The sequence below is a fragment of the Euprymna scolopes genome, chromosome 2, assembly GCF_053919585.1.
Source record: "Euprymna scolopes isolate OS-2025 chromosome 2, ASM5391958v1, whole genome shotgun sequence".
In the NCBI taxonomy this organism is placed as follows: Eukaryota; Metazoa; Mollusca; class Cephalopoda; order Sepiida; family Sepiolidae; genus Euprymna; species Euprymna scolopes.
The window spans coordinates 119,933,497-119,945,894 of NC_136483.1; the positions used below are offsets into that span (position 1 = coordinate 119,933,497).

At 34.7% G+C, this 12,398-nt stretch overlaps 1 protein-coding gene across 1 annotated transcript in view; it reads left to right on the plus strand.

Moving 5' to 3' along the window:
• Positions 1–1,901: 1,901 nt before the first annotated feature.
• LOC145295333 (uncharacterized) overlaps positions 1,902–12,398 on the plus strand; it is a 47,508-nt gene continuing 37,011 nt past the window's right edge. The window contains exon 1 of the mRNA XM_080141458.1: positions 1,902–2,335. Coding sequence (XP_079997584.1) covers positions 2,264–2,335 — 72 coding nt within the window. The 5' untranslated portion in view covers positions 1,902–2,263. The remainder of the gene's footprint in view (positions 2,336–12,398) is intronic.

Here is a 12,398-nt window from a genome sequence, read left to right on the forward strand (position 1 = left end):
GGAAAGCATCAATAAGACGTGTTGTGGACGAGGAAGTAACAGAAACACGTCTCGAAATAGAAGGAGGGCATACGCGTCGTATCATACAAGGCGTATAGTAACTTAGTTCGCTAAATTATTTGAGATAACTGGCCACTTAATTTGAAGAGTATTCTGAAATAAGGGAACACAAGTTTGTAAAATGCCTTCAACTAAAAGCAGTAAACTTACAAAATTCTTCTAAATAGGGGAAAATAAATTTGGAAAATGCCTTTAAATAACAGAAGAAATTCACAGTATTCGAACGAATCTAAGTGACGTTGATAGTGTCAGGTAGCGATTAACTTCGCTACCTGACACTACCTGACAGAAATTTCAAGAGGTTAAATTCAATCCTAACTTGAAAGAAAAGGAATTAAAGCGTATCTCCATTAGAAAAAGGTACACTTAATTTTCAAAGTGTCCCAAATAAGGGACGAAAAATTGCTAAATGTATTTAATATAGACAAAGTTTACAAAATGCATTTACTGAAAGAGAATTAACGTATCTCGATGAAAAGGGAATATACTTTACTTTCAAAGCGTTCCGAAAAAGGGAATAATAAATTTGCTTAAATGCCCTCAAACAAAAGCAGAAATTTCCCAAACTACTTTTACACCAAGAAAAATTTGCAAAATGTCGGAATTTATCTTGCTTCCAGATAAATTTGACGCTAAATTAACTAAGCTGAAAAAAAAATAACAGCGTGGAATAAAAGAGGGGGAGGGGTGAAGAATGAAATATAAAGGTCTTGATTTGAAACAAAGAAGAAATTTTATTTACGGTAATAAGTTGCAAATTTTTCCCTTTGCGGGCATTAAACTTATGAAACCCCAAGGTAACATATTATGAAAAAAAAAAAACAACAACACTGGTTCTTATAAAGAAGTTGTGTGTATCCATTAACGAATACAATAATTATATACAAAATAGTATCTCCTAATCACATCGCATATGAAATTAATTTTAGGAGCGTACTCATAAATTGAAAGCCAGTCAGGCACGCGCCTTTCTCTTTTTCTTTAGTCCTTTTAGAATTTTCTCTTCCTCCATGTTTGCGTACAAACCATAGACACACAGATGAATTTCAGGAGCAAGACCTCGTCGTTTGTCCAGATAGGGGATTCCAAAATTCCTTGTCACGTAAAAAGGTATTTTCTTTAAAACAATTTCACTCCCTCTAAAATATGCGCAAAACCGTAGTCACGTAGTTAATTTTCAGAAGTCTGTCTCGTCACAGCCGGGTATTAATTTCTTGCCGGGTTTTCTTCTTTGAAGGAGGCTCATCAAAATTCCATTTTCAGCGCCGGGCAATGAACCACGTTCACTCTCCACGTCAGCAGAATTTCAAAAGAGAAAGAATCTCGCGCTGGGCTCGTGACGTCATCAAAGAGCTAACATTTCCTTTTTCTCAAATTAAAGGGGGTTTCGTACAAATCCAAAATATACGAAACTAAAAATCATATATAAGAACCAGATAAAAAAATAATAAATTTAAACAGGGGGGGATGCACCATTATTGGTACAAAAAAAATTCCAACAATATATATATATATATATCGCAGGAATATTAATGAAAATGAATTACAGAAGAGGAATCTGATATGTCAAGTCTACAACCAGGGCTAATAACCACATCATTACCAAATGACCGCAAAAGGGTTGATTTATCGTAAAACAGAAAATACAAATGAAATGAAAACCGTACCAAAGCGTACCACACACACACACACACACAGACACACACCACCACCACCACACCACACCACACCACACCACACCACACATCACTGTATACCCAGTCACTTTGCAGATATTGATAAAGAACTCACAGAGATAAGAAAACAGAGAAAAATAAAGTAAAAAAAGAGGAGATAGGCTCTCGAATGTAGATGCTAATTCAATCAGTCTAGATAAGTATTCAGTAAAACTGAGAAGCACACAGAGCACGCATGCACAGATTTGTACAGGTTCACACCGACAAAGCAGAACTGAACTTTGGGCTTATTAACTTCGTTCTGAAAAAATATAATTTTTCATGTTAGTCGGTTTTTGTATGACGAATAAACCGAACAGCTCAACAAAAATGACTGCAAATTTCGAATGAGTAACAATTTTGCCTCCGGTGAGTGGAGCGTTCAGTCCAGTTCCTTACTAAATATTGGATTTTTTTTTTCAAATTCCTACGAAGATTTTGTGAGTTGCGTCAATACTTTGTGCTATCTTAAAAAGTAAACCAGAACCATGAGAGGCGAGGAACATGCCGGCTATCTGGATATAAAATTACCCCCGAAGAATCGCAGCAAGCGATCAAAGGTACGTTCTAACAACTTTTTAATTTTGAAAAAACAAAACAAAAAATAACGGTGCTTGTGCAGATTAGCGATGTTTTAAACTATCGCATTTCAGGTGAAAACATTAGTACTACTTACGTGTCATGTCGAAAATAATATAAATGCAAAAAATTACGAAAAATTAACTATTAAAAGATTTGCTAGATGTATGTTTAACAAAAATCATCCACAAGTACATTCTGACAATTTGTGTTAAAAAATGGCGGAATTACAATTATTTAGTCAAAATGATCGATTGCAGTTAACTCCCATGCGTCTTGAGAACTCTTCAACATTAAAATATACAATAAAACTTTATAAATCCATAAACTCAGTAACTTTTATTTTTACTTACTTTTTTTATGGGATCATTTTTTTGTAATTTGTGGAATTTATATTAATTTTTACATAACACGTAAGCAATGTTTTCACCTGAAATGCGATGGTCTAAATCATCACAAATTTGCACAAACACAGAAAAAAAATATAGAAATAAAAAACATACACGTTTGACTTTTTAGAGAGGGTGTTTGTTTTGCAACGTCTTTTCTATGAGAAAACATTATTTCCTCAGAACATTGCGAAGAAAATAGAAGCCACCTCTGTGCACAGTCATAAATAAAAGTAAAATAAGAGTCATTTTAAATGCTTGCCTTTCCATAAAGTTATTATTTTTTGGTTAAATGAACAGAACAAAGCGATTGCCGCTTAGATATTAAATCAATTCCAATCCGACAATGTGATGTATAATCGATATTACTTCAAAGAAAGGGGAATCACACGTTTTACACTTGATTATACTTTGTTAGATTAAACAAAACGATGTACTGAAAACGACTGAGACATTTTTGGTTAGACAATCTACAAAATCGACTTTGGAATCTGGGAGATAATGTCTTCTGTTCTCTATAACTCCTTTCTTGCAGAAGAGACGTTGCTGCCTTCTCTTTTATTTTCAGGAAAGATGCTAAACTGAGCTCTAATCTCTGATTCCTCCCTGTAAGATATTCACAGCAAGAACTTGAAAATCTAACACAAGTGAAAAAAAAACCTTCATGTGAGTTTCTTTCCCATAATTTTTCATCCATGGAACACATTACCACTAAATTGTTTCCCTGTGGATAACGACAAAGTCGTCGTTAAATCCAATATTAACAAATGCTTCCCATAAACTCATAAGTAATAAAATTTAAGTTCTTCCTAGGGTCATTAAGCTAAATTATCGGTTAAGTCCATAAAAAAATCAAAATATATTGAAATATAACGAAACAAAATTCATTAAAAAATTAGCTTTTGTCGTTTCATAAAACAAAAGTATAATAGTCATCCACAGATTGCCTGTTTTGCTGTATCACAGCTCTTCAGTGCAACTAGACTAGCACCTATCCCAAGCTAGGATTCGAACCTACAACCATCTAGTTGATAGTCGGAAGTTCTACCTCCAAATCTCGGTGCTTGTACATCGTATATCCAATGTCTGTATATAAGCACTGAGCGCTTCTGTTAAAGTTCTCCATTTGTCTGTTTACAAACAAAATACTTCACATTATGCTAAGTAGCATGCGATATAATTTTACAAAAGTGCTCTACCCAAAAGGGAGGCTTATATAGTTATCCACATACAGACTCTCACTGTATCACAGCTCTTCAGTGACGCTAGACTAACATTAATTCAAAGCTTCGGTAATTAAAACTCAGTCCAGTATTAGTATTAGTAGAGGTTTATTTGTATATGTAAACAAGAAGCAGACGGTAAGTGATTTTTTTACATTCCAAGTTAATTTAATTAGAACAGTTTTGCTAAGAAATTTATTAACTAAAATTTACAAAAGAAAAAATGAGTAAAAACCGTAACAATGTGATACAAAAATCGTCCATTTGGAAATTAGTAAAATATGGTCGAATCCATGGTAGACAGTTATTTATATCATTTGCATGTAATACTTATAGCAGATGTTTATTGGACTACTAAATGCAATTTGTATTTTTGTGAATATTAGGGACAAAATTTATGCCAATAACTTTATTCAAATTTAACTGTTTCTACCTGGCGTTGCCCGGAAGTCATTGATTTCCTTTTTTTTTTCTTTTTTTTTTTTTTGAAACAGAATTTGAAAAGTTAAATCCAAATATTTCCCAATTCCTTTCAAATTTCCAAGAGTCATAAAATAATTAATTATTTTTGTAAACTATTACTCAAAGATTAAAATGACTGACTTGTTTAAGAATAAAGCAAAATGCATTCTGGTTATTTCATAAAATTTCATTTCTTTTTACACTATTGTAGTTTTAATAAAATAACAAATAAAACAAAAACTAATTAACTAATAGTAAAAATAAATGTTTTCTGTCACGTAAAGGCATTGATTGGAAAATTTTCAAAATTGAATTTAAAAAACCAACCACTATTTCTCCTATCTTATAACGAAATATATATTTATATATATAGTTTTGGCTAGAAAACTATTCTGACCAAATAAAGAGAAGAAAATCTCATTATACGTTATATAGAAGTTAAAGCTAAAATTGAATATTTTTCTTATATTTTTAGTATAAAATATAATTATCATTTAGAATTTTCACATTTCACAATATTTGGATTTTTCCAAAAATAATCATGGGATTTCCATGGATTTCTGATAGAATTAACTAAAACTCAAAAGGCAATGGTATTTTTCACCTGAACCTTTTCCGACAATGAGTGATCAATATTTACATTTGTTTTTCTTCAGATTATTATCCTCATCAGTGTTGATATCTTTCAAAAATTTCGTCTACACCTAAATACACCCGAGGAAGGCTGAATAGTATGCTGAATGAGACGTCCAATATGCTTTTTGACCTTCATTTAATTCGGCCTTCTTCTAATTATTGTATCTGAGATTTTTCAATAGTTTTCAATACAAGGATGGTTCCAAAAGTAAAACCTATTTATTTTTAATTCACAAAATTAAAGGGCTACGAAAACAAGAGTGGTACCATTAAAACAAGCGACCTCTTGTGCTCCAGAATTTATTTTTCTACATAGTCACCACCATTCTCAATGCACTTTTTGCCAGGAATTCAATGATGCATTTTGGCTTCTGACATATGTCCATGAGAGGGGTTGCTTTCTTAGAGTCTCACACCGTCAATATCTGTAAGAGAGAGATGAAATTTTCAGATCATGAATGCATAAGTTCAGTCATCATAACAATGCAATTTGCAATCCCCTCTGATCCATTCAGGCGGAATAAAAACACAGGAGGCATTACTTTTGGAACACTCCTTGTAGTATTAGCAAAAATATTTGACTATTAGTTAGTATATTTGATAAACGAATATATATTGCATTGCTCCCCCCCCACCTCTAAGGAGGAAGTAATGTCTGGGAGGATAATCTCATGACAACAGAAGATATATTCCCCCCCCCAAAAAAAAACAAAAAGAAAGAGGTAATTTCTGTGAAGATTTTCTCAACAACAGAAAAGATACTACACTACCCCCTCCCTTAGCCAAATATTATACATTCGCAGACTCCTAGAGAAGTCACAAACCCTCAACGTAGATCTTGCTTTTGTGTCTGTTGCTTTTTCAAAAGTGCTTGACTCGGTTGATAAAGATAAGATGTCTGAAATTCTAGGATTATATGCTACACCGACAAAGATAATTGCTGCTATCAATGTTCTTTACACTGAAACAACTTCAACCATATTAACACCTGATGGCAAGACTGAGCCATTTTCGATCTAAGCAGGTATACACACTTGCGCTTTTCTTCATTTTTGTTGTGGACTACATCCTGCACATGTTTGTGGACATGATCCACACAAAGGTGTATCAGATATAATCTCGACAAAGCTTGCATCATCCAGCTATCCATCTGATCGATACTGATTTTGCCAATGACATTGAACTAATTAGCCAATTTATTGCAAAGTCTCTTCTACAACTCTTCAGTAGAGATCACAGTGTACAGCCCATACTCCTCTATTGTTCAGAAAAATGAACACTTTCCAAAATATCAAACTTGTTGTTTGTTTGTTCGTTTTCGGTGTTGGTGAAAGCCTACCTGAAAAGTACATATATTTCTCATGAGAGACCAAAATCTCATGGAACGCCCATCCGACCAAGCAACAAATATATGGCGAACTTCCATTTGCATCATCTATTGTCAAAGCAAGATGTGTTCAGTTTGCAGGCCATTCTTTTAGAGCAGTAAATGAAGTTATTCCTTCTCTACATCTGTGGAACCCGACTATGCACTCCAGAAGCAGAATGCTCACATACTCAGATATCATTGCAAGGTATGCCAATGTTGAGAGGCAGGACATGGAAGCAGTCATGCAGGACTGGGATATCTGGCATGAGTGTGTGAACTCCATCATCTCGACTACAGTTAAAAGATGATGATAAGAAGTGCATAATACCTGGGAAGATGTTATCATGACAATAGAACAGATACTGCATTATTCATCTAGAAAAACAGAATGGTATCATGACCAACGAGTATTCACAATATTATTCACCTCCAAGGAAGAAGGTAATGCTTGTAAGGATGGTCTCATAACAACTGAACCCATTTGAATGCAGTTGGTCTTATTTGTTTGTAGTAAGTCTTATTTAGGTGCAATGACATTGTATTCGAATGCATCTCGTTTAAGTGCAGAACTTTTTAGGTGCAATGTACAGGGTCTTATTTGAGTGTAAAGTGTCTGATTTGAATACAATTGGTTTTATATAAAATGAGTATTTTTTAATACAATCTGCCTTGTCTAATGACGAATGGTGTTTTTCCTGTGCAAAATGTTTAATCTGAAAGCAATGGATCTTATTTGATTATTTGAACGCAAAGGAATCTTGTTAGGTAAGAAGGGTCTAATGTGTGCATAAATGATCTTATTTGAATACAACGGACCCTTGTTGAATGAGACCGGTCTAATGTGAATACAATTATAAAGGTTTTTATCTGAAAGTTATGGATCTTATTTGATATGGAAACGATTTGAATTATGCAGTTGGTTTTATTTGAATGTAAATGTATTTTTGAATTCTCATTTAATTGCAACATGACTTGTTTAATTGAAGATGGTCTTATTTGAGTGTAATATATATTTTATATTATTTTAGTGAAATAGGACCCAATCTGTTAAATATGTCTCACTTAGGTTTAATGAATCAGGACATTTGATATACGAAAATAGATCTAATTCTATGATAACTTATTTAATGCTGATTGTACTATGAAACTCTAAACGCACTCAAATGTTTGAGTTTTGTCTTAATTAGTTAATATAATTATTTATTATCTTTTCGTTATCATTTTCAATGGTTTTTTGTTTATCTTCCTTATTTGTGAACCATTTTTTTCACGTTTCTATTATGTAGTTAGGAAACATTATGTGTTTGCTCTTCATCTCTCCTTCTCTGCTTGTTTACCCCTCTTTTCTTTTCACCCCTTCTACTCCTTTATTTCTCCCTCTTTCTCTGCGCATGCATGTGCGTATCTGCACTTATTGTCTATGCTAATCAGAAATCAAAATGTTTGATTGCAATAAATAAAGTAACAACCAGTTAAATTAGGTATCTATACTAGCAACATACATCCGTTTGATTGTCTGTGAGTCAATCTATCTGCACCCACTAACTCGTATTTTATTAGTAGACCTAGAAACGTGAAATGAACCTGCTATATACTCGATCGAATTAAATTAAGAAATAATATTAAAAAAGAAAGTATTAAGCAGTGTGTGTGCAGCGGTATACACCCCAGGTAGGTTCAATTGAGGAAGTGTAATAGAAATTGCACTTCCTCAATTGAACGGCTGTGAACTGCTTGGAGGTATAATAGAAATTACACTTCCAAGCAGTTCACAGTTGCTGATACATCCCAGTCAGTAGAGATTACGATGTTAGGTTTTTACAGTTCTTGCAGAGAAGTGTCGACATTCTCCTACATGCAGCACCTGGTGTTCCCAAATAGTCACCAATCTGGTATTGACCAGGTTCAACGTTGCTTAACTTTGGGATTTAACAAGAACCAGTATATCAACATGATTTTCCCATATTACAAAGTACTTAAGAGGGCATTTCTGGGAGCTATCAGATGAAATATTTAACAAAATTTAATCCACATATTGCATTAATAATAGTGTTCTGTGCGGAGGTATTTAGGGCTGAATTGAGAAGACGTTTAAAAAAGGAGACCGCGAAAGAAGCATAAACAATTAATAATAATAGAAAGGTTTGCAATACATTACTATTATTAAATCGTTTGCTATATTAAAGAAATTTACAATATATCTTCTGATATCATGTAAATGACACAACTGTCTTTGCCAGCATTTTGAAAAGTGTTGATGATCAAGATCTTGCTGGTCCTCTCTCTACTTATCTGAAGCATGTGGTGTAATGAGGAAAAAGTGGCTTCTTATTTTTAACACCTCTGTTTATTTCCTTTTCTGGATTCAATTGATTGGATATTTACTTCTTAGCTAAGTATGGACTTCTAAAGACTTCCCTTCACTTAACATTTTTCTGAAACTTATCTTTCTTGATATTCTTGGTAGCCACTCTTTTGTTGTGCCACCAGGACATGATCTTGTTCTTTTAAAGTTGGTTGGTTGGTTGTTTTTGTTTTATGGCATATCAACCAAAGATTTTGAAGAAGAAGTTTTTAATAGAATATATTTGTTGTTTTCAAGTCGGTTTCTATTTAACCCATAGTTGGGGCCCTAACAGCTACTACCACTCCGGGTCAGAGTAGACCTGGGAGCAATGGTAATTAAAGGGTGGCTCCACACTCCCCAAAACCCGCAAGCTGGGGCCTCACCACTGGATATAGTTTAAGGTCATATTCAGTCTTTGAAAACTCCTCGGTTTTACTCTTTTCATTTCAAATTGTACAAATTTCTGAAGTAAATGCTGCTTGGATGTATCACTCAGCTTTTGATCCGTGGGCAAAGTATTACATTAGTCAACAACAACTTTGTTGTCTGCATTTTTTTTCAGCTGATGTAGGACAGATCTGATGTGCTGAATTCAAAAATCACATTGGTTTTGCTTAATCAGGTCAAGATTTGGAGCTATGTCATTTTTACACTTTTATTCACATGTATGCATGTGTGGAGCATTTCAAACGAAGTTGGTGGCGGTAAAATGCCATTTTGAATGATTGTTTTGATTGGAGATGATTATTTTAATGACAAAAAGTATTTAGGTCTGATATTTCTGGGTGATTACGTCGAGAAGGGACCAGTTTTAAGTCATAAAACCTCAAAATCTTCCAAAAATTGCTCAGCATTATACAAAGAAGGACTGGCCTGTACCGGAGGAATTGGTGCCTTGCAAAGAGAGGAATGTCATAAACGACCATCTGGTGGACAGATACAGAATACTCTTTCCACTGCTGCACATCAAGCTCGGCTTAATCAAGCAGTTCATCAATAAATCTGGATAAAGCTGGTGACTGCTTCACTTACTTGTGCCAGGTTTTTCCAGGATTGATCATGGAGAAGTTGAAAGCTGGCATCTTTGATAGTCATCAGATTCAGCAGCTTATCAGAGATCCAGAGTTCGAAAACTAAATAAACAAAGTGGAACTGAAAGCGTGGAATGCATTTGTACTGGCAATGAAGAACTTTCTTGGCAACAATAAGGCCAGAAACTATGCAGAACTTGTCAACAACATGCTGACTGTTTTCAGAAACCTGGACTGCAACATGAGTGCGAAGATGCACTACCTACTTTCACATATGGACTGGTTTTCTGTGAGGTTGGGTTCAATGAGTGATGAGCAGGGGAAAGATTCCATCAGGATCTGAAAGAGATGAAGGTATCAGGGTTGCTGGGACGCAATAATGATGGCTGACTACTGTTGGAATATGAAGAGAGACCGCACTGCCACCGAGCATTCCAGGAGTTCGAAGAAATGGAGGTTTAAGTTTGAACAATGGTGAAGCAACGGGCAATTTACATGTACTTATGTTTATCAACACCCACCATTCAGTTTACAGTGATCCATTCAGTTTACAGTGATCCATTCAGTTTACAGTGATCGATATTTCTATCAGATAATCAATATATCTTGTTGGCAAAACATATTTTCCTCTTAAACACATATTTCGAATGTTATATGTTTACAAGAATCAGCTGATAATGCCACAAAAATGTAACTGCTTTTGTCACAAGATTTGATATTTTTTTGTCATATCAACTTAGCACAAAAACGTGACCTGATTGAGAGAAACGGATATCATTTCCTGATTCAACAGTGAAAAAAATATCCTAAATCAGTTGTGAAAATCTAGACAAGATTGGGGCCCTGTCGGTGGGGCATTAGAATACGCCTACTGCCCCCCCCCCCTCCCCTGCAGAGGGTAAAAGTCCCTCAGTGGGGGTCCTGGATATGACCTTAAACTATATCCAGTGGTGAGGCCCCAGCTTGTGGGCTTTGGGGAGTGTGGAGCCACCCTTTAATTACCATTGCTCCCAGGTCTACTCTGACCCGGAGTGGTAGTACCTGTTAGGGTCCCAACTATGGGTTAAATAGAAACCGACTTGAAAACAACAAATATATTCTATTAAAAAAATTTTTCTTCAAAATCTTTTGATTCCGCATAACCCGAAAAGGGTTGATATGCCATAAAAGAAAACTAACCAACCAACCAACGAGACAAGATTGAAAAATTAAAAAATTATTGTCCAGTTTTATTCACTCATTTGGTATTATACCTGTTTGTTGTATCGACATCATTCGACATCATTCAATACAAGCTTGTCATATTGATAATCTCAACACATTTGCGACTTTTGTTCCTGTCTCTGTGTAGGAATATATTGCAGAGCATGATTACTATAAGTTAGACTTAGACATATTTAAAGAACTCTGTGTAAAATGGCGAGAAAGTTTTTGCCACCATCGTCGTCGTCGTCATCATCATCATCATCATCATTAGAAGGTGACAGTGGCTATGTGATTGACAACATGGACTGACAACCTGGATGTGCCATGCTTGAATCCAGTTCGTTCTACAGAAACATTTTCTCTTAGGAATGTTGGCAACCTTTATGTGGTCCCTCTTGTAAATACCTGATGTACTTCTAGAAAGAATTCTTAATAGAAAGATGTAAGAGAAACGAATGATCCAAACGGAATGAATGAATGGTGAAGAAGAAGAAGAAGAAGAAGAAGAAGAAGAAGAAGAAGAAGAAGAAGAACAACAACAACAACAACAACAACAACAAAAACAACAACAACAACAACAACAACAACCATCATCATCATCATCATCATCATCATCATCATCATCATCATCATCATCATCATTTTAACGTCAGTTTCAAATGATGCCATGTGTTGAACAACAAACTAAGATATCTCTGGCCAGGTATTTATCATTTTTTCTTATCACTTCCTCCAACTGATCCTGCTATCTCAACTATTCTACATTTACTAACCTAACACTTCTGAACTATGCTTTAAACAAAACCAACAAATCCTCTAATCTCCACACATCTCCACTTTCTTCTGATCTCATCCTGTATTGAACAGTCCCATTACACATCCATTGTATTGTTCTTATAATTTCTCTTCATGCAACGCATATCATCAACCCTCATTGGCTATGTTTCGCTTCAATATATCACCACACTTCACACACATACCTGACAGACCCTTTCCTTTGGTCGACAGTGGTAATGCTCTGCTGGTAGATAATGGTAGAAATTACCCGAACTTATTCAATTCATTTGTAACTCACAAACACACCAGCACCAATTCTTCCCTGTGGTGTCGTCATCGTCATTGTCATCGTCATTAATCCCTTTTTTTTTTTTTTTTTTAAATTTTTCCTTGTAACTTGAGGTGGTTGTGTTTTGGACAACTTTAGGTTAGAATTTGCAAATTTGACGGCTTGATTCTGATACTTTTATAAGAAGTATGTCACTAACTTACAAGGTGCAGAAATGTGACAAGTCATGTTGCAAGCACCAGGAAATGTTTTACAAGTTGTTATATGTGTTCATATATAATTCAAAATAGTTCCTTGTCTCATAATATTTCATAT